Below are 23,372 nucleotides of genomic sequence, written 5' to 3' on the forward strand. Positions count from 1 at the left end.
GGAGGAACGCAAGTGCGTGGTCTCTATTTCCTAAGAAAACCGAGATCCTTCAGAAGCCAACCCACAAGATCTGCTTCCTGTCCTGTATCCATGCCCTGAGGGGGCTCTACATATTATTAGGTTTTAAAATTGTAGCTTATTGGTTAATACTCCTTAATACTTTATCTGGGCTTGTGTTCTACAGTCATATTTAGGAGACGTCGTGTGGCACTACACTACACGCTAAACCACTTAATTTTTATTCAGCACACAAATGCACAGCATGAGCAGTCCTTTTGAAAAGAAAAAAAAAATCTCTCATTAGTTTCCAGGTTACGTTGGTGTGATGTCAAAAAGGAACTTTTCTCTCTCCGAGGCATTGATTCATGTGTCATCTCTGCACCAGCTAATAGATCTTAATCTGTAATTAACATTTTCCCCGTGAGCTGTCTCTTCCTGACTTCCAATGTGATGCTCTACCTGTAATTACAGCCAATAAAATCCCTCAATCACCGTGCTCTCTGCTCAGATCGGGGTCATCACAGTTAATCACAGGTTGAGACTTAATAATGGTCATTTGCTCATGCAGGGCAGATGACGTGCAGAGAGATGGAGAGCTTAAATGTTATTTTTTATTAGATACTTTGAGATCCACATTATCCAGCGAATGACTGAGTCTCTCTGATAAGACTTTATTTAGAAATTCTAAAATTCTATTCTGTCCACTCAGATCTATGAAACACAGAGAGGAGCCAGGTTCATTGCACAGGTGAGATGTTTTATTATTGCATGCCATTTTCCCGTCACATCTTTAGGCCTCAAACATACAAACGCACTGGCAAAAATGGCATCTGAAAATGAGAACATTACCTACCAAGCTTACACTGGCTCCAGGAAAAGAGCTGGAGAGTAAAACAATAAGGAGAAAAAAAAAATATTATTTTTAGCTGCTTTACTTTGTTTATCATGTAATAGAAAGGCACAGGAGCATTTCTAGAACACATTACTGAGCAGTTAAACACAATCAACCCTACTGAGTATAGTCTGGCTTAAGCATTTGCTGTAACTGCATCAAATAACGCTTTTTATTCTATGACAAATGTGAGCGTGTTTGAATTTAAAGTAAATGTTACCGTTTACTGCAAAATTACCATGTCACTGCAGATCAACTGAAGCACACAATGTTGATATAAAGCAGGGGGGTCCATAAAAGAAACTAAATGTACTGCCTTGCTAAACAGCTCACATACGACTTGCTCCTGATGCTCTACCACAGATGATGTTTGGCACTCTTTAACTTCTCTTAAGCTCCAGAGAGCCCCTGTGATGTAGCCTGGACACATTTTGTGTGGCCTGGAACGTCTCACATTTTCACTTCTTTGACAACTTCAACTTCACATCACTAATAATATTCATTTGTAAGAGTTGTTTACTTTTTATGCCATTGTTTTTGCTGGGTAAAGAGTACATCAAAAGAAAAAAAAAACATGCACAACTCTTCCTAGTCCCAGTACTGTATTCAATTGTGGGAAAAACACTCATTCTTTCACACACAAACAAAATGCTGAGCAGCAATAAAACAAATTAAACCTAAAACTGCAGAGAGAAGCGAGCTTCGCATCACACACATCTTAAACTAGGATGATGAGTCCCAAGTACGTCTTAGTATGGACTGATGGATCTTGGGGAAACTGCCTGAAGTATAGAGTGACTATGGGATGAGATGTTCTCACATTGATGGTATGTAGCGGTTGTGGTGAACATCACTGGCGTTAAACATCAGTGTTTGTTCCAGGTCGGGACTGCTATGGGACCTCTGGAAGACCTCTCCACCACTATCAGCTCATCTGGGTTGTCATGGGCTTTATAGTGGAACAGAAGATCCTGGATGGCACGCTCTTCAATCTATAAAGACAGAAAATAACAAGGAAAAAACTGAAAAAACCCCAACAAAAAACAAACTTCAATTGAGAGGGAAAAGAACAAAATGCTGACGCTGAAAGCTTAATGGTAATAAGTGTTTTACTTAATAGCAACCAGAAAACCTCAGGGGGGGAAAGTGTTTTTGTGAAGGCTCTGACAGAAGTCTGGCAACCAGCTGGAGAGGAGAAGAGTGTGCTGTCAAAGAGACAAAACTGGAGACACCTCATTTCTAACCAGCACTGTACAGAGTGCAATGCTGATTAGGTAAAAGTCAGTCAGATAAGGCAAGACAGGAGACACAAGAAGCATCTTCTGATGGACCACTGCCATGTTTTCCATACCGACGCTGTGCACAGAAGCTATCCAATCAGTGATGCCAAGGGTGTGTGTGCGTGCTTGTGACACACAGACACAATGTGTTACCTGGATGAGCGCCAGCGGCTTCTCTCGGCTGCGGATCAGCGCGGCTTCCTGCTGCTTCTCTTCCTCCACGATGGAAGCAAAGGTCACCAGGGAGGAGAGGGGAGGGCTGCCCACTGCACCCAGCACCCACGGCCTGAGGGGATAGATGGTTGACACACACACACACACGTTGGTATCCAGTGCTGCAACAAGAGTCTGAGTCAGTGGACAAAGGTTGAGTCAACCACTACTGACAAGCTCCGGTGTGTGAATGGCCACCTGTCCACCCGGCTTTAACAAGCCTCTGCCACTACTGCACAACAGTACTGAAGTTAAAATGCTTTGCTGAAAACTTTAACATGATTGCTGCACATGCTACAATAAAAAGTCAAGCTACAACCCTTTCTGATCTCTGCTGCATTTGACACAGCACTCTTCCTAGGTGTGCTGTGTCAAATATCATGGTATTTATTTGGGTCTGGGTCAGGAACACAGGGATGGATGGGAAGAGACAGAAGACATAGCGACATTCCCAAGCCAGCCAGACAATAGACATAATCTCTCTGGGGTTTCCTGGGTCTGCCCCAGAGTCCTCTCCAAGTAGGATGTGCCTGAAACACCTGATCTAAAAGGGATTCAGGAGTTATATCCCTCAACCACCTCAGCTGGTTCATTTTAATGTAGAGGAGTGTCTGCTCTACTCTGAGCCACACCAAAATGACTGAGCTCCTCATCTCTGAGGGACAGCCTAGAAACCACTCGGAGGAACTTGTTTGTTCCTTCACTTGTATCTGCAATCCAGTTCTGTCACTACCCACACCTCGAGGCCATAGGTGAGGGTAAGAATGTAGACTCACCAGTGAGATGATAACTTGGCTCTGATGTTTGGCCCTCACTTTACCAAAACAGACTTGGTAAAGCGTCTTCATTACTGCAGACCACATCATCCGCAAAAAACTTTTTGCAAATTCAATTTCAAATTTCTAGTTTCACCTCTTGGCTGAAACTAGAAATTCTGTTCATAAAGATATGAGCAGAATTGATGACGAGGGGCACAAACCACTGGAGTCTGACTTACTGCTGAAGTTTAAAAATACCAGCATATTCTAATGCTGCCTTGTGTAATGCATTTATAGAGTAAAGCTGTGTCAGAGTTTGCAGTTCTCACTGCACTCTCCCACTCATTCAGTCCCCCCCAATGTTATTCTGATAGACCAAGTTAATAGCTGCATGTTTCATTACATTCAGCAGCTCAGTGGGGTTTCTGATAGCATGAAGCACACTGTTCAGTCTGTTAATCTTCCCTTGTCAGAGGAATGAAGGTAAGAACAGTCACAAGCTATATCCATTTACACACCGAGGACATACACAGCAACATCTTTTGGGATTTGCGTTCGCAAACACATTGTTTAGAGACTTTTATATTCAGCATCCTCGTTGACTCTAAAAATTGTAGAAAAACAGACTCCAAAACGTGACGGCTCACACATCAGTGTCCAAATGGATTAGCCTAAAAATAAAATGCAGACCTTGCTCCAACAGTATAAGAAAAGTCATACCTGTTATCATTTGTAAACGAGGCGAGTTACTGCAACAGCAGGAAAAAAAAAAAAGCTGTCAGAGGATTCAAAGTGTGCACAAAGGTTGACTGAAAGCTGACTTAAACCCCTTTCCTGCTGCTTATAGATGGTGTTTTTCCCTTGAAACACCATGTATATATATATTCACATTTCTAAATCCTCCTAAAATACTTGTACAACAACTTAGAGAAGAGGGTATAAATATATAATGTTTGTTAAAGAATACATCAACACAGTGGGTAAAATATGACCTGTCTCATACAAATGAGCTACCTTTAGACTGATTTGTGTGTGCTTTAAGTGATTTTTTTTTTTTAGTTTGTAGGTCATTTATATAGCGGGTTGTTACAAATCCTGCCAAAAACCATTATGGCGCACGCTAATGTCGTATGGAAAGAGGGGCCTCCGTTTGTCTGATCGTTCATCTGGACGAGACAACACTGGAAATATTTCCACAAGACATAAGCAGAGGAAAAAATGTCTGACATTCAATCACAGCGCAGATTATAAAGGCATCTCTATTAAATCTGATTTGGGATGTGGAAACTGTGTCCCAGAAGGCAGACACAAGAGCGTGCACGGCTGCTTCCTGAGCCTTGAACTCGTCCGTGTCTGCTCATCCAAATACCTGGGCGAACCTGAAACCTGCTCCCGTTTCTGTGTGATCTGCTGTGACACGAGGGCTGCCCTTATCAATTCTGATTAACATCACTGGCTTCACTTGACTTACTTTCACAGCTGTTTAATATCTAGCAGTCTGCTCTTAACAGCATGAAGCATGGCCAAACATACAGCAGAGGAGGATGAAATCAGATAAGAGATGTGCTTACATACAGAGAGATAAGATTAACTTGACTTTGCGGACCTGAAAGGAATTAAAAGCTACAAAGGTTGCCAAACATAGAGGATTTCATTGCTTCCGCGCTACCCATCGTCAGAAAGAAGAGCACGCCACTTACTACAGCTAGGAATATCTTCTGTGCATGCCGTGTTTATCCAGCTGTTGAGGAACATTGTAAAGGTCAGGGTGACTCAGTCAAGGGCAGGTCAACCCAGCAGCACTGGGTCATTCAGAGCCGTTCACCTCACACAACAAAGAGCTTAATGCGTTTCTCAGGCTGTCAGCCTATCCAACTACAGCACATCTTATCAGTGCCCTGGCACTAGTTAGCGTTATGGTTAGTTACAATCACAACTTTTATTTTTGTGTTTCCTGAACAATAAGTCTAAACAATCACTATCACTTCCTCTTTTATATGTCTTAGCTGCGAAACAGTGCCTGCTTGTGTTACGTATATACTGTCTTCCTGTTTTGGGGGCCAAGTTTGATGTTCAGGCTGCAGAAATTAGAAGTAAAAATAATGGGAGATTATTGCTAAGATAATTGGTTATCTACAGGGCTGCAGACTGCTGGAAAAAAAAAAAAAAAAAAAAAGACACAACAGCTGACACATGATGACACCTCAATAGTGCCTCCAAGTGGAAATCAGCAGCACAAGTCAGAAACACTCAATCTTACTGCAGCAGAAATCTATAATATGTTTAATGTAACAAATGAGGTACTCGTTGGCCATCTCAAAATATTTGGCACAGATTCGAGTCTCAATTCAAGACTATTTCTATCTCCTTAAAAAGAGAGGCTATTTTGGCTCTACCTCCAGTGTGTGGAAGAACCCCTTACTCCTGTACGCTACACTTCGACTTCTGCTTACCCCGCGGGTCTCTCTGACTCGCTGCCTTCAGCACACTTGAATGTGACCCTTCTGGCAGCAGGTGCAGCAACGATGGGGGATCCCAGGGTGCTCTGGCCCCTTTGCGTTCCGGTTTGCCCTGCTCGGATCAAATGGTTCTCTTCCTCCTCCAGCAGAGCCCGAAATGAACACGAGGAGGGTGGGGACTGGACAGCCGTTGCCCTGCAGGTGGAAAGAAATCATAGAAGGGAAGAAGAAGTTCACAATTAAAAGCAAAAGGTGGCTACCCTTTCTGTAGCTGCTGGTGCATTTAAGACATTACATAGTGGCTCACAACTTTCTTCATCTTGTCCCTTTTTGAGTAATTTAACCACAGATTCAGGTTTCAAATGCCCAAGCTCAAAGGGGACCTGTATTGTAAGCATGCCCAACTTTGATGGTAAAAAAAATAAATACTAAAATCACAGTGTAGGGTAGAACTCAAGGCAGATGACTGTGGCACATCTTATAACCTGTTTCAGAAACAGAATGCAAATTGATCATGTGTAAGTGTCACATTGCTAGTATAGTTAGTGTTACCTAATCCAAACACAGCAACAAATATCCACCACAAGTATTCTCCAAGCCTTTTAACTAAACACTGGATGCAACATAAGCCTTCTGCTGTCAAACCATCGACAAGCAGTCAAACGATCACAATGATGCATTTTCACTAAGCCAACTTTTACCTGTTGTACAATGTAAACAAATGTTTTTATTAATAAAGCAGATCTACTTTACAAATAGGAAATATAGAGCTTTTGTAGCTGTTTGCACTTGTATTAGCTGTAAACCTGCTTTGTGGCAGTTAAAATATATATTTATTTTCTGTGGAAGGGATTAACAGTAGCATTTTAGCTAAGAGGAGAAGGGAGATTTCCACTCTTGATATTTTCTACATGCTACACAATTTCACAAATACTTGTCCCATCCAGAGTAGGAATGTGTGGGCTCACTGCACAAAATGCATTTTTTCTCTTTTGAGATTTCCTGAAATATATCAGGAACACAAAAGGTATTCCATGACAGTAGCGGTATTCGTATTTGGGCTCACTCACCAGGCCTTTCCACTGCTTTTGGATGGAGTGGCTGTGGGGGTTGATTTGGATGCTGTGGACTCCGCACTGGCCTCCTTGTTAGCCATGGCCAGCATCTTCCTCTGTTTCTGGGACAGTTTAGTGGAAAGAGGGGAGTGCTTAATGCTGGTGCTGACACTGTGGACAGGTGGGAAAATAAGCAGAGCTCAAGTAAGCAACAGTTCTCATTTCCAGACAGTGGATTAAGAACTGAGAGATAACATGTGTAATGTACAGATATTAGTCATTAATTAAACCCATCACTCCCTTCTATTGACTGGAATAAGTGGTATAAATCATTTTTTCATTGAAGATTTCTCAGTTAAACACTGTAGACCACCCGCCCACCTTCCAGGGCTTTTAGGAGTTGCTCCAAGAGTCTGCAGAGAGTTGGCTTCCATGTCCATGATGGTTCTCAGATCCAAGACTGGAGGTGCACGAGCAGGACTGCAAATTGAAATAACAGAGTCACACTTAATAAGAAAGATATACTGCTCAAATTTCAGTGGTTATTTATTTATCAGGGCTAAAAAAGGTTCCTTTCTGTTAACCACCCCCTCAACATAAAGTGGGTGGATATAAGGATAAAATGACATCCTCTCAAGATAGCCTTTGTTCAATCTTAAACCTGCATTTCTCAGCCGAGGAGACGTGGGAAAAACAAATTAATAAGACAACAAAAATGTTGATAAATTTCAGACCATCAAAGTTACCCTACCAGGGAAGGACCTTTGGGATGGTTTGCGGAGCAGAGTTGGGGGGAGTTGGGAGGCAGTTCCTAATAGATGTCGGGGTGCTGGGTGGGGTCTTCAGCCTCTGGCTAAAAGTTTTCTCATCCTGCAGATAAAAAAAAAAATAAAACTCACAAACACTTCAACTCTAACTTAACAGTGTTAAGTCGACAATCTTTGCAGTCTTGATTTTAATCTAGCAATTCATCTAATTATTTCACACTTCTAACTACACGCAATGTGCAACATATTAAAGATGTAAAATTAACCTCAGCTCTCTCATGGAAAACAGGTGACTGCATGTCTCTGGGACTGCCGACCCCCATGTAGCTGCCTTCAGAGTCTGATGTGAGGAGCTCCTGCAGAGACTCAGTCGAGTTCACCTTACCTGACTTCACCAGGCATGGGGAGACCACTGAGCAAAAAACAGAAGCATGTGTTAGGTAACTTGTCATAAATTCAATAACAACAAGATCCAACATCACAAAGAAGCTGACAGCCACATACCAGCAGCAGGAGGGCTTTGGATGATATCAGCGAGCGTATAGCCCCCTGAGCTATCAGAGCGCCTCCTTGGTTTCTTCTTAGCCTTCATTTTAGCTTTTTTTAACAGGATTTCCCTGAAAAAGACAATGTGTGAAATTATTAGCGATTATTGTTAGGCTGACACACTGAAGACATTTAATAGACGTCTTTAAAGGTATCACAGATAATTCCCTGCCTTTTAGCTATAAACCTTTGGAAATTAACATAGTGATACTGTGTACCAAGTTAATACCATATTTGACTGTACCTGCAAGAGTGATCCAATTCTGCTTCTGGTTTAGGGCTGAATGTGGAGTCCAAATCCTCATCCTCATACATACTGAGGTCTGGTGCACCAGGATATGGGGTTATAACACGCTTCTGCATTGCTGGGATCTGAAATCAAATGGAGAAAAAGAAAGAAAAACTTATGAAAAACTCTATGCAATAGACAAATAAATCTAAGTATGGCTGTCTTAGAAAACATTACATCACCTACAGTTAATCAACGAATCAATCGACAAACATGTTTTCAGTCTGCAGAGGCAGGAGAAACTCTCTACAGCTCAATCTCTACATTGTGTAGATAATTTTAAGATTTATCAGTGAAAGTCAGAACAACAGGATGATTTCTGTGACAAAAGACTGGAAATAAAAGGCAGATGTAGCGACATCACTTCAGACTAGGTGAAGCCCCACCTGTTGATAATAATGTACAAAGTGAACTTTATGTTGTGTTCAGTGTAACTTTAACCTAGCAACGGAGCCCATAAAGTCATCAGGAAACTGTTTGAAGCCAAGGGTTGCTCCCCTATAGGCTTTTATACAACTGGATGTCTTTCTACAACTACAAGAGCTGCCCCCTGCTGTTCACTTTAAAGAATTATTTTATTTCACTGGGGGGAAAAGAAAAAAAAGAAATAAAGTTAAACAATGAGCATCTTTAAAAAGAAATTCTGACACAGACTGGGGTGTTTTTAAGGGTGGAAGGGGACTCACCATCTTCCTGTAGGCTGCAGAAAGCTCCACCAGCACTTCATCACTGAGAATATCCAGAGCTCTGAGGACACCAAAGTAACACGAAACAAAAACATATTGATTAGAACACACTTCTCCTGTTTGCGCTGCTCTATGGATCCATATTTACATGCACACGTTCTACTAAACATATTCATGATCTCGAACACACCACTTTGAATCCAAAATGCTACACTGGCTTTAAGTTCTCACTTTGATTCCAGCAGAGCGGCCATGTTGAGCACAATGAACTGGAGGCAGGACAGTTTTAACTGTTCTGCATTGTACATGATGGCAAACTCCAGGAGCTCTGCAGCGTTCTTCAGAGTCACTGAGGGCAGAAAAGGAGCAGTTTGAAACGATGCAGCTGTGTGTGCTTATTGTTTTCATGAGTTCTATGTATGAAATTATTCAGAATCAAGATGACACGAGGACAATGTGAACTTAACTTTAAACAGATGCCCCAAGGCTAATGCTGAGAATTAGATACTCTCAAATGAAGGGGGCTACTAAAAGAAAAAGAAAAGCGCAAGTGCAAGAAGTTATGTCACAAATTGGAGTAAGAGAACGTACGGTTCTCCGTGATGACGACCTCGCACATCTCCTTTAGCCGTGTGATGAGGAGCTGGTCAGCGACAACCAACACGTTGCAGACAAACTCTACATTCAGAGACTCTGGCAGGGAAAAGTGAGAGAACAGTATGATCAGTGTGGGGTTTTCCCCCACATTCATCTAAATTTGGAGAGCACATGACCATAAAAAACAATTCAAAATGTGTTTTCATTAGGAAAAAAAACCCTAACTTGTTAGGTTACCTTTAATCGTGGGTGACTCATCTGTGTAAATGTACTCGAGAATGACCTGCAGGATCTCTGAGCTAGTGGGCATCTCGAGTGCAGAACAAGATGTAGCCTGAAGGGTTGCCAGACAATATTATCAGAGTATCAGTACGAAACTGTGACTTTAGAGCTGTGACTGGTTTAAAAAAATAAAAAAAATTATATATATCACAACAGAAGGATGGGGGACTTGGCATACCTCAATCCAGGGGTTACCGAGCATACTGTTGAAGTACTCTGCAGAAGGACAGAAACAAGAAAACAATTTAAGTACATTTTTCAAAAAAAAAAAAAAAAAAAAAAAAGGAAAAAGAAAAGTGTTTCTAATCAACACTAAAATTTGGCTACTCACGTGAAGCAAACATTTACATAAAATACAGGTTTCAATTTTGGTCAAACTGGATGACTGTTCATTTTTTTACATGTCTCTTTGTTACCTCAGCTAAGGAGAATATGGTGTACAGGATTACTGAAAAAGTCATTCTGGATCCAGGAGGGGGTAGCATGTGTATCTAGATGACATGCATGATAAAAACTCATCTTTTCAGTAACAGTATTTGAACCTACAGACTACCTTTGCATGCTCTCTTACAGGCAAAAGGAAGGAATACCAATTGTGCTACAAAAGGTAATGAGTTACTTTCTTAAGCGGTCAGCCTTTTTAGAATTAAATGGTGCAAATGATATGTTATGCCATACACAGTTGTGCAAAACAAACTGAAGTTACAGTTTTTATTGATTTGAATGCTACCTGATTCATCTTACCTAGTCTGGCACAGAGGACACTTTTATGACAAGAAAACTCTTTCCCATCTTCAGATTTCAGAGTGACATCACAAAGAAAAGAGCTGCACAGACATAGAAAGAACAAAATATACAAACAGTTAAGTTGTGTCTGACAAGTTTGCAGTTTATTCAGTAACTAAAGCTGATTATAGACACACATACGTACCATTTCTTCTGGTAGAATTTTGGTTTGTTGCCTGTTTTCTTGTTTGTAACATTAATTTTTCCATTTTCGTATTTGACACCATCCAGTCTGTGCAGAAATTTAAAAAAAAATGGATGAAAACAAAGGACACGAAATCTGTATTGCCCTTGAGCTTAAAGTGCGCTCGGCTTCTCACCGTGCCGACAGGCTGCCCAGGCCGAGTTTTTTTGCAACACCCTGTAAGGTTTTCACTGGGTTGGCACCTCCCTCGTTGGCTCCGGCCTTGTCACCTTTGCTTCCTTTCCCCTTTTTGCCAGGCTTGGAGCCTTTGCCCTTGGCCTTGTCACTGTTGCCTTTGGCTGCAGGTGGAAGGGAACGGTACACCTCGAGGGCTGAACGACCACTCAGACCCAAGTCCTGCAGGCTACTGATAAGCCTGCCCTCCTCTGAATCCTGGCCAAGGCAATGGATACAGCAGAAGACAGTCTTCATGAATCAACACAGCCGAGTCAGAGCTAACAGACCTCCCAGGTCAATGAAAATGAAATTATTGTGGAGTTAAAAATCGATGTAGCGTAAAGAAAAAGCTACATTACAGTACAGCATAATCAAGCACATATGATTTTCCTTTTTTTTTTTTTTTTCTTCCCCCTCACCTGGTTTGGGACTGTAATGACCCCCGACACTCTCGGCCTCGCTCCGTGTACCAGCAGCTCACAAGAGTCTGTGTAGATGAAGTGAAGAGCGTATTCCATCATGTCCGGTGGGATTTTTTCCAGAATGAGCAAATCGCACCCCACGGCATCTTCGCTCTTCCTCACTTCCTTATCGAGCTCCTCATCGACCCCACAGTGCTCAGACATGAACTGCTTCCGGAAGAACTCGGACCTCATGGACAGAATGTACTTGTGAGCCGGAAAAGTGCGATCACCAGCCTGAAGCGTCACATCGTGGATGCTGTCCATTTCGTCCGCCTCATCCAGAAGGCTCCCGAAGTGCTGGGAGAAGGATGACGGAGAAATGCTGGGAACCTCGTACAGGCTGGAGTACATATACACAGGGAACATGATTGAGGTTTAAATGATAAAAACTCATACATTACAAACACACTCACACACACAAAAACCCAACTGGATTTAATCTTTCAAATCCAGTTTAATCAGAAATTATATAACATAGCTTTTGAATAACAAGAGAAGAATGATAGCAAGTAGCTTAGCCCTTAAAGAGACAAGAATCTTCCCAGCTGACTCCTAATAAAGCAATGAATGTAATGAGCAGAGAGGAGATCTAAAAATAAAAAACAAGGCACAAGCTGCTCAGAGAAACAGTCCACTCTCCTGATTCATGCCTAAGCAGCTGCAGTGCGAATCCTAAACATATCATTTAGGGGACTTTAAAGTACCTCTTTTTAAGTATTTAACATTTAAGGTTTTACCGAAGTGTGGATAGTAGGGCTGGGTATCGTCACTCATTTCTAGAATCGATTCGCTTCCGATTCACAAGGTCCCGAATCGATTTGATCCACGATTCGATTTAATTCAATTAGATTCAATTCAATTTGAATCTGGGAAATTTTGACAGTCAGAAATATTATAATTCAGATCAGTAGATTTACATATTTTTGTATCTATAAAAAGGAAGCTGACACTCGCAAGACTTTATCAAAGGTGTGAGCATCACAGCAGATGCCTTTGTGTCAAAGTAGCTGAAGATAAAACACAGAAAAACATGAAGGTGATTTTCCTGGCCTGGATTTTATAAAAATATTCTGCAGTACATCAAAAACGAAAGAAAATCATTAATCAACACATGAACGTTACCTCTGACGTTACAGCAGTTTTATTAGAGACACGGCTAAGCGTTTTGCATAATTTTAAAAAGTTTAAATTTGTTCAGTATTGAACAGCAGAAATGGGGGGGGGGGGGGGGGGGGGACAGCGGCCGACAGCGCTGTAAACAACAGTAGACTTGTGCATAACAAGCAAGCAAGATTTTTAGACGGGAAGTACAGACAGACAGACAGAGTCGGGTGAGAAAGGCGACATCTCACTGATTCTGATCCGTCGAAGGGTCGGCGCTTTGTGTTTACGTCTTTGTGCAGAATCCGTGTTCCTGCTCTCATTTACTGTTTTAGCTGTTTGGTGGTTGTTGAAATTTTGTGAGGTTTAACCTGAGATTCTGGCATTTCGGGCAAAATAAATGTATATTTATATAAATTTATATTAAAAAAATCGATTCAGGATTTTAATGAATCGATTTCACGTTATCCAAGCCAGAATCGATTTTAATCGATAGATCGATTATAAAAACCCACCCCTAGTGGATAGTTATAACCATGTTTTTATTGCAGATGGAAGAACTTATTACACTAGTGATTATTATTAGTAAAGATCAGAATATTAAACCTCTTCTTTTTACTTAAGTTTAGATATCATACTTCATAGACATAAAGAACTAAGATTTTAAGACTTTACTTCTTCATGTCAGTTGTTCCTTAGGTGTTAGTCATTTCATTATCTACGCCTTGTTCACAGAGGCTGTGTTTAAGCTGCTTTCTTTCTCAAGCTTGACGTGGATAACCGATCCAAAAGTGGCTCTCTAGGCAATAATAATTGAATTTTATCCTAACACATCAAAATGTTTAAGATAAAACTACCTTACAATCATTCTGGACAGTGTACCTTCTGGTGCTGCATTGTTGCCTTCATACTGGGAAGTAGTCTGTGCTCACTGGCACACACAAAAAACTTTTTCATGGCCATTTCACCTACAGTGGGTTACCTAACAGAGATGTATAAACTATTGCATGTGTGGGCTGCTGGATTAGGCAATTTTTTAGGTTTGTGTACCTTTATATAATATTTTGTTTTTTTTGTACACGACATTTATTTTTTCTAATCCATCTCTAATTCACTTTTTCTTCCTGACCTTGTACTCCTGTAGCAACTGTATTTTCCCAGCGTGGGATGAGCAAAGTCTCTATCTACAGCTCTACTAAAGTGTCCGTCCCTTATTGTAGTGCCTTTTCTTCACTTGAGGGTATGTGTACCTGGTTTTTGGGTCAGCCTGGAGAACTCCAAAATTCCGGCCCTTTGAGTCCATGGTAATGCTGACAGCTCTGTGGACATAGGGGAGTTTCTCCAGGCGGATTCGTTCATACAATGTCCCAACATCCGAGTGGCCACACACCTCCACACTGCCCTCTATAACACAGAAGGAGAACATTTACCACATATATTAATAATCCATTTCAAGGCACTCCTCTTAACTTTCATTGAAATGTATTTTACAGATAGGCCACAATATAACAAAGTCTAATCCCAGCACGGATAAAAAAGTGTGGAGGAAAAATAAATAAATCAATTGCCAACTTAACACACCTTTCTCCCCCCTAAATTCCTCACCTTTCTTTTCCCCGTACTTCTTATATTCTCCAGCCCACACACCACTGAAGCCCTCTCCATCCTGAGTCACAAACATCATGCTGTTCTTGCTGAGAGCGATGTCCGCCATGAAGACCTGACGCGCGTACGCCCACCGGCACTGTCTCACCGAGCTGCCAGTGGAACGCCAGCAAAACACCTGACAGAGACAAGAGAAAAACTAGTCTTACTCACCATTTTTATCTATAGCCTGTCACACAGGTAAGGCAGATTTTGGATTGTGTAACCATGTAGCATAGGTTAGATAAGAATAGGAAAAGTAAAGTGATGATAAAAATAACAGGATGTATTTCTTTCCATGTACCAGAATTTAATAAGTGAAGCACAAGTGAACTACAGCTTTACTGTTGTACATCCCTCTTCTGTTGAAGATACAGGAACTAAATGGTGCTTGTCTTGTGGTTTTTAAAGCACCTCTAAAGTAGAACAAAAAGCACAGCGCTGCATAACAGTGCACTTACCCTCCCAGCTGTATCCAACGCCAGAATGACCACCTTTTCTGCTCCTCCCTCGTTCAAGATCTGTGGAGCTACTCGATGGTCCAGACTCCCCCCACTGACCAGGACCTTCCTGATGTTGAGCTGCCTGTAAGAGACCCATCAAAATCAATAATCGGAAAAGAAAGAAGAGCAGGAATGTATTTACAAATACATACATTTGTATGTACGACACTAAACTACAGAACTCACAGAATAGACAACTATTTCCAATCTAGGGGATGATATTTAATACAATAAAATCAAACTTCTAATAAAGCTGTTCTCAAATATTTTTTGTCAGACACAGAGCAGTGCCTGAAATGCAGTTCATTAAGACTACATGTTAAACAAGCAGCAACTTCTGAGCTGCAGTGAAAGAGACTTATATTTATAGATAAAACAATCGCTTGAAAACAAAATAAATGAGAAAATTGCTGTGCTTGTAAAAAAATCTTCACATCTGGCTCTAACATAACGACAGATAAAAGCTCCGCGTTTTTTGCCAGAGTATGAGCAATTTTCAGTAGAAAAATATGAGAAGGTTGGAGCAAAGTGAAGACTGTCCATTAGTTATTTGATTCCAGATGGTATTGTTCTATCAAATTAAAAGATGGGCCATTTAACATAGCTTAATCTAAAAGCTATTTATTGATTCGGGTATAGGATAATGGTCTAGTCTAACACAATAATAATATGGCAATGTGAAACCTTTGAGTCTTTCATAGTGATGAACCGACAGAAAATTATCAGCCGATTCTGCAGCTACGCTTGGCTTTGCTACGAAGATAAATTTAACCCTTTAGCCAGCCAATTTTAACCCATTTTTTTTTCCAACTTTTTTTAGCAGTGAGTATAAGCACAGAAACGCAGTTAGCAAACCACTGCCAAACTGAGTATATCATCTAGCAACCAGGAGTCAGTGGAAACAACAGCGGCAAACAAAACCAAAGCTAAAGGAGACTGAATACTAGATGCAAGCTTGCCAAATAGCCAGACAGATGACTCAGAATAAGTTACTGCTCAATGTGTAAATGATTAATTATTTGATCACAACACCAATCTAAATGGGGATCATGATAATGTTGAGCTCATACTTTGTTTCTGCTGCCCCCACATGGCCCAAATATACATTTTTGCAGGTTTAAGAGCGCTAAACTTTAAGGTTGGCACGATGTCCTACTGATTTATTCACCTTGAAGCCATCTTCTTGCATTGGTAGTCAGCTAAGAGGTACACATCCCCCTTCTCGGTCACAACTACCGTTGCGCCATCGCTAGCTGCTGCCATAGATATGGCTACATCCTTGTGGTGCAGAGCTGACACCTGCCGGGGGGCTGTTACGCACTTTTCTCCATTTGGATCCAGCAAGTAACCTGGAAAAGAGGACAAAACATACCAGAAAGGAAGTGATTATTAAAGAGTTTTTTCAAAACATGGAATGATTTTATTTTTTAAATCTCCTTATTATCTTATTAATGGCATTTTACAAAAATAAAACGTCTCTCCTACAATAAGTAAACTGAAAATTGTGCAAAGCTACTTTTGCAATACAATTATTATTCATGAATTTGTGCTAAATATACTGGCTCTGTTCTCTGGCATGGTCACACATGACCCCATGCTGTGTGTTTCATCTTAAACTGACTGATCTAAACTGTTAAATCATATCACGTATCTGAAAAGTGTTTTTTATTTTTATTTTTTTATTTTGTGGTAATATTTTGGCTGACTTTAAGGATGAGGACTTACCCAGCTGGCCTCCATTGAGTCCCATTGTATAGACAGCCTCCCTGGTCCACAGCACTGTGTGGAACCTTCCTGCTGCAACTCCAATCACAGTCCTACCTTTGAGCATCTTGGAGAAAACCTTTATGAAAAGCAAATATTACATCATAAAAAAAACAAAACAGATAACATCAATTCATAAGGTCCTTTTATATACTAATAATGACCAAATTAATTAAAGGTAAGCCAAAGCTTTATGGATTCACTGCAAAACATCTGCAGCTCCCACTGCTACCTCCTACCTGTTTAGGTACAAATGCAGAGGCGGGAGGAGGAACTAGGCCCAGCTGGTGGAATGTGTTGAGACCAAACGTATAAACATAGCCTTCCTCTGTCAGGACCACTGTGTGGTCTTTAGCTGCTGCCACTTGGGAGCAGTGATGGGACATCAGGCCTTCTACCATTCCAGGAACCTGAAAAAAAGCAAAAAAAGGAATGAGACAAAAGAAATATAGCCAAAAATATAAAACAAGATAAAGAGAGAGAAGCAGAGGGTTTAACAACTGTTTCCAAGCCCATCTGAAGTACACGAAAGAAGTGTTAAATTCGTATCAGCAGAAGGCTGATACCACAGCTCTACATTTCATTGGTTAAACCATTAAAAGCTCAGAAAACAAATGAGACTGTGCATTTAGCGTAACAGACTTAAAGACATTTCTGTACCGTATATCTGTGAAGTTGGGATCTTAAGTTACAGATGCGATACAAGCACCTCTCTCACTTACCATCCCCATCTCCAAGTCCCACAGACAACCATAATCCTCTAGTGAACGCAATTATTGTACTTCCTGTGGCTTTATTGAACACACATTTTTCAGCATGTACTGAAAAGTGTCAACTGAACAAAGTAAGTGAACCTTTGTGCTGACAGCTTTTAAAAATCTCCTTAAAATATGTGTTTGAGTCAAGGAGATATTGAGCGCCCCTCCAGTTTGGCAACTGACAAAATCTGCTTTTCTACAGAAAAGAAAGGAAAAAAACGTTGGTGGGAATAATCACGTCACTAGAGTGATGTGGACACCCAAGATTGTGAACTCGAGGACGAAGTGGAGTGACAAAAATAACCCATCAGCCTTTTACGGCTGAAGAGTAAAAATAGAGGATTTTCAAGACTGTAGATGCTCACAAGATCAAACAACAATGTGATGTATGAAGTTAAATTTTGTTAAGCTTTGTGCATTAAATCTCATGATTAATATTTAATTCTGCAGGATTAATCTCATTTTATTTTTAAAAATGCTACATTTTACTGACATTTTTGTATTATTTATATATTTTTTAAATCACCATTTTATAATCATCATCATCATCTAAAAACATTTCTGACTGGAGGAGGCACTCATAGGGATCATTTTGTATGGAAAGGAAAAAAAAAAAAAAAGTCATATGACCCCCTTTTCATGTGAGCACACATGGAGACCAAAGCAGAAAGCTTGGCTTACCAGAGAAAGCTGATAACCACCGTTATGATACCCGTTATCTACAACTGAGGTTTAAGGTTTTCCCAAGCCAGCAAGCACAAAGAAAACCTGTTTTGAACTTCATTTATAATAGATTAAAATAGATTGTGTTTGTCTATAATTATGATTTAAATGAATATCAAATCCAGATCAAGTTTCAAAACCACTTTTTTTTTTTTTAAACCTAAATTTTCTGTAACTGAAGCAATAAAATGCACAAGCACATGATTATGATGATAATGCATTGATATATTTGTTCATTAACCTCCTAAGACCCGAACTCTTCCACGGCATGCATTTTTAATTTCTCTTTGATATTTTGGCTCATTCGGGCCCGATGAATGTAAAAACAAAGAATTACCAGATTTTTCTTTTACCTTATTTTTGTTTTTAAGAAAAATAAGAGCCACATATGACGATATTCGTTTAAAATTTTGATAGAACAGTAGCAGTATAATGTCCTCGTAAGTGGATATCAGGCCCTTGTAGAGCAAAATTGAGTATTTTGGTCTAAATAACCAAAAATGTGATGTCCACATATGTGGACGCCAGGTCCTAGGAAGTTAAAGAGGAAGGAATTCTTCATTTCGTTTTAAATATATGGGGGATTTTGACATGATGCCCAGATCTCACCAGATAAGTCTGTTCATCTCCATGGCCAAGTCTGCCTCCCTGTCCATGCCCGCAGGTGAACACCTGGCCTTTCTGAGACAAGAACACAGAGTGGAACTTGCACAGCACCACCTGCAGAAAGAAGAAACAAACGTAATTGTGGTATCCCCTTTTTGCTTTCAGTTTTAATAGCCTGCATATCCCACTACAGGAAAATTACAAGGTGCTTGGTTGTGCTGATTAATGCTCTTGTCATTATAATTTTGACCTCATGTCCGAGGCTGCAATGCATCTCTTTCCATGTCCCTGGGCCAACCCTTCTTGTAGCGATAGTAAAACACTACGGCAATAAAAGGCCAGGGCACAGGTGGAAAAGCAAACATCATTACTAATACATCGCTCCCCTCAAGCCTTCAATAGAGCACAGGGATGTCTCCTGAAGTATCGCATTGATGTGGACATCCACACACATGCGTACACATGAGTATAGCTCATTTAATTAAAAACATGTCATTGTGGAATTAATATTTAACCTCTGGCACCTGCTGGATTGGACTAGGTAGACAAAGACTACACTGAGTCTCACTGGGTCATGAAATGGTCATGAAATCAGATCCACCTGTCCTCAACTAGCTTTATGAAATGACTCCTGCAGGTTAGAGGAAAAAAAAGAAAAAGAACAACCCTCACACTTTCAGCTGTAAACAGCAATTACACAACATTAGGCACAGATAAATTATTAGTCAACAGATAAACAGAAAGTGAAAATATAGCAAACGCAGTCTTATCTTATTCCGACACCCATTGGGTACACAGGCCACTGGGGGTAATTGAACTGGTTCCAGGAGCTATATTAATCACACTAAGAGCCTAGACATGACAAACGCATGAAATTGTAGCCTGGCTTGGCACAGTTTAGCTAGCAGGGGTTAACAATGTACAGACCAGCTCCACTAAGTCACAAATGAAGGTTGTACAAGAGACACTAGACCACGCCTGATGATACAGAAACAATGCTGTATTAGACTCAAATAACATTACTGATCCAGCCACCTCCTAGATGAACCAGGAAATGAGGCCATGACTCACTACAATATGCCAAATTATAGTATGTAATATGCTTTAATGTATAACTTAATACATTTATCGCAGGTACAGTTTGAAGCTCTCCAGCATAAGCATTATTTCAGCTGCTGTGGACTAAACGGTACTGGACAGCTGAAAGGGGGAGGTAAAAAAAAAAAAAAACATTCTGCATATTTTCATGTGCCCTGAGGAGAAGGTGGTGTAATACAGGGCTCTGGGGATAGGAGTGTTTTACTGGTTTTACCCAAGTGATGTGGCTTATCTGAAACACCCATGTGCACTGGCTTTTTTCTTTTTTTTGTTTTAATTTAATGTAATATCTTGGTACTCAGTCAAAACACGGAGCTATTACAGCATTCCTGGTGCTACAGGGATACACATGAGTTGGGTTTTTAGGGTGTGAGGTAGAAAAACACTTTCCCACTCCCTTGAGAAATGTTAAGACAGCAATGCATTGTTAGCCTACCTGCTTGATGTAAACTCCAGTCCTGGCAAAGACATCGACAAGCTCAGGGTGCTGTCGGCTCTCCTGATTGCCATGACCGAGGCTGAAATTTGTATTGTTTCCCCACGTGTAAACTTCAGTTGGGTCTAAGGTGAAGAAAGAAACACTATTTCAAAAAAAAAAAAAAAAAAAAAAAAAAAAAAAGCCAAAACACTGTCTCCACCTAATGTTCGATTTAACTACAGAGGCCTGTAGTGCAAAACTGGATTTGGGGTTCAGTGAGACACCACATATGCTGCAAACCTAGCCTGCTCTTGACAGGCGGCCTAGGTTTGCAGCCTGCCAGTCCAGAGCAGTCCTAGGCTGCTCTGGACTGCTCTGTTCCACAAAGGAGATCAACGCATACCAAACAACCACCTGCTGACCAATCAATTCCCTGGAAAATAACATAACTATTCCTAGAAAAGCCTGGAAACCTACTACATACACATTGAGTTCCACAATACACAGGTAGGAACTTTTGCAGACTTTTGAAGCCTCAATATAGCAATATGATACTAAAGTGGAGAATTTTAGCTCTCAACTTGGTGATTTTGAATCAAATCGAGCACACTAAACATGGTTACTGGTTTAAATTCTGTTTTTGTAGTTTGCCATCACCAGTGTGTAAATGTGTGTGTGAATGTGTGGATGACTGAATGTGTAAAGCGCTTTGGGGTCCTTAGGGACTAGTAAAGCGCTATACAAATACAGGCCATTTACCATTTTTATATTTATTCTTTATTTGTTTTCAGACCTTTTAAACACCGCAGGGGCTTCAGCTGCAAGAATAACACAAACACGTCACACAACACAGACTGTTTAACAGAATACGCAATTGTAATTATATGTCTGAATCGCCTGTGTTCCAGTGATACAGCTATGATAATGATAAGTCTGTTACCTGACACAGTGAGCTTTTCTGGTCTCACTGAGCAAAGCTCAGAGTGCACTTAAACACATTTACACAGAGCTTTTCAACACTGAACTACTCTGCAGCACTTTGCCCACTTTGCCTATCGCACACACTCGCATTTTGCTTATTTGACTGCAGCAGCTGTGTTGCTTTCAGCAGGTGGTTGTATTTTTGTACTATTACAATCTGATCATCATAAAATAGACTGCTCGGTTGCCATCGGACCTGTCCCTATTTGTGGTTAGTCATATGCTGCCAACACAGCCTCTTCAATGTGAGCTACATTTGACTGATCCAGCCGATAACCACTTACCTATTACCAGTGATATGATAAAGGAAGGCAGAAAAGACAAAGATATCACATATATATTGAATTGTAGTATAGACCCAAGCTTTGTTCTTTTTTGAACAAGCGAAGTGACATATCTCCAAACCAAAGCATTAAAAGCAGCGTCTGAGGGGGGTCGGCTTTTCTTACCAGTGTTTCTAAACAAGACATGTGATGGGCGGTCCTTCATGGTCAAGTCCAGGACTGAAAGACCCTCCTTGTCTTGGGTGGAGAGAAGTCCCCCATGCTGCAATACAAAATTCAAATGTAGGTCAAAGTTTGAGTCTCTTCAGAATAATGTTTGTCATTTTACAGTACTGAAAGCTTTGATTGGACTGTTTCTTCTTGGTAATAATTTAATAGACACAGTGGTAAATTTTGATGGCACTCCATCAACACACACCTTGACCAGTGATATGAGACAGTGGATCTGTCCATAGAAGGCGCTGCGGTGCAGTGCGGTCCAGCCGGACTCCTTATCCTTAAGCATCAGGTCAGCACTTTTGATTTCCAGCAGCCACTCCAGCAGGGCCTTCTTACCCAGTGAGGCTGCCAGGTGCAGGGCTGTACGACCGAAGGCATCCCGCAAAGTGGCTGCATTGTGGCAGTGTGAAGTCAGGAAAGCCCGGAGCTGCCCCTCAGAGCCGCTTGTTAGTGCAGCAACCACCTGGTCTGCATGCTGCTGTGAGCGGCATTTGGGGGTGCAGTCCAGCGGTGCCTGACTCATCCTGACCTCTGACAAATCTTCACAGTGAAGCCCTTGTCCTCTTGGCAAAGACCTTCTGCCAGCCCACCACCAAAAATGGCAAACACACTCAAAAACAATGTAATGTGTGGCAACAAACAACAGAAACAATCGGGAAAAAAATAGGACAAAAATAAAACAGCCGAGGTAGATTGGAGTGCTAGAATTGTGCTTGTGTTGAGGTTCCACCGCACCCTAGCGACTCCAGAGCTCTGCGTGACTCGTTTCAGTCCACCATTTCGACCAAGGACCGCACACAAGGCTGGGTGCTCGCAGTGTACAATGGCATCAGGACTTTAATAAATAGAAAACTTCTTTATGAATTTATACAAAAGAAATTGTTTGTACAACATCTGCAAAAATAGTCTTCCCTCTAATTATGTACAAAAGGCAACAACTTCACCAGCCCTCTGACCTTCTCCTCCTGCAGTCCCAACCATCAAACCTGAGGGGAAAGGCCACCTTCCCCCCCAAATTTTGACACCTCTTTTTCACAACTCCATAATTGTAGAGTGTACCTAAAGGAGAAAGTTGAAGCACACATTAGTGACAAAACAGCGTCCTCATTTTGATTACATGTAATCACGTGTGCAATAGTCAAATACAAAAGTGTAAACTTCAGAACAAGTCTGCCCTAAAATCAGTCTGAAGTAGCTCGAGTCAGCTGAGTTTACAAGGTTTAATGTTGACTAATCACCACGATTATGTAACAGGCTAACTTAGCTTAGCTTAATGTTAACTGCTGTTATTGTCCACTCACCATTTGGTCTCGCTAATGGTCAGCTAAAACACCCTTGATGTTAAGGCCTAGTGGCCCCATTTCTTTAATAGAAACAGTCGTATCTCCTTTATTGCTTATCTAACTTGCTGCAGAAGCAAGCTGTGCACAGCAGCTACTTCACCCAGTAATATTAGCTCATCCTGCCTAACAGGGTACTGCAACATAGATAATTTCAAAGCGGGATAAACGCACCGATTTGGACAAATTTGAAAATCAGCCCAGTATAGTTAATTAAAGACAGTTACCTAATACTACTTTGATAGCTCGCTTAGCTGACACATCATCGCAAGCTAACGTTAGCAAGCTAACGTCGGGGTATTGCTTACCTTCCGCTAGTGAAAGAAAAAAGAGGACATGGAGAAAGTAGCATCAACGACGTAAATCCACTGTGTCATTACTACAAATGGAAAACGCAATGTATTTTTTCGCCGGTACGAATTTTGGACAGGTATGAGCCCCTGCAGGTTAGGTAAGAGAGCTTGCATCAATGTCAAGACTTCTGATTGGCCACGGCTT

General features: G+C 40.9%; 1 protein-coding gene across 1 annotated transcript; it reads right to left on the bottom strand.

The window, feature by feature from the left end:
* Positions 1 to 736: 736 nt before the first annotated feature.
* ibtk (inhibitor of Bruton agammaglobulinemia tyrosine kinase) lies at positions 737 to 23,372 on the bottom strand. The gene is made up of 30 exons (XM_040012970.1): positions 23,183 to 23,372; positions 22,491 to 22,593; positions 21,734 to 22,112; positions 21,481 to 21,577; positions 20,069 to 20,193; positions 18,538 to 18,648; positions 16,687 to 16,857; positions 16,409 to 16,526; positions 15,852 to 16,032; positions 14,642 to 14,765; positions 14,142 to 14,319; positions 13,787 to 13,940; positions 11,391 to 11,775; positions 10,931 to 11,187; positions 10,756 to 10,842; positions 10,569 to 10,651; positions 10,003 to 10,040; positions 9,780 to 9,876; positions 9,537 to 9,638; positions 9,177 to 9,294; positions 8,946 to 9,006; positions 8,215 to 8,342; positions 7,929 to 8,041; positions 7,691 to 7,836; positions 7,409 to 7,527; positions 7,039 to 7,137; positions 6,673 to 6,828; positions 5,597 to 5,797; positions 2,326 to 2,458; positions 737 to 1,884 (listed from the first exon to the last, which is right to left on the bottom strand). The coding sequence occupies exons 3-30, from the start codon at positions 22,055 to 22,057 to the stop codon at positions 1,759 to 1,761; spliced, it is 4,032 nt and encodes a 1,343-aa protein (XP_039868904.1). The 5' UTR covers positions 22,058 to 22,112; positions 22,491 to 22,593; positions 23,183 to 23,372; the 3' UTR covers positions 737 to 1,758.

The sequence above is a fragment of the Simochromis diagramma genome, unplaced genomic scaffold, assembly GCF_900408965.1.
Source record: "Simochromis diagramma unplaced genomic scaffold, fSimDia1.1 OVJJ01000618.1, whole genome shotgun sequence".
Classification (NCBI taxonomy): Eukaryota; Metazoa; Chordata; class Actinopteri; order Cichliformes; family Cichlidae; genus Simochromis; species Simochromis diagramma.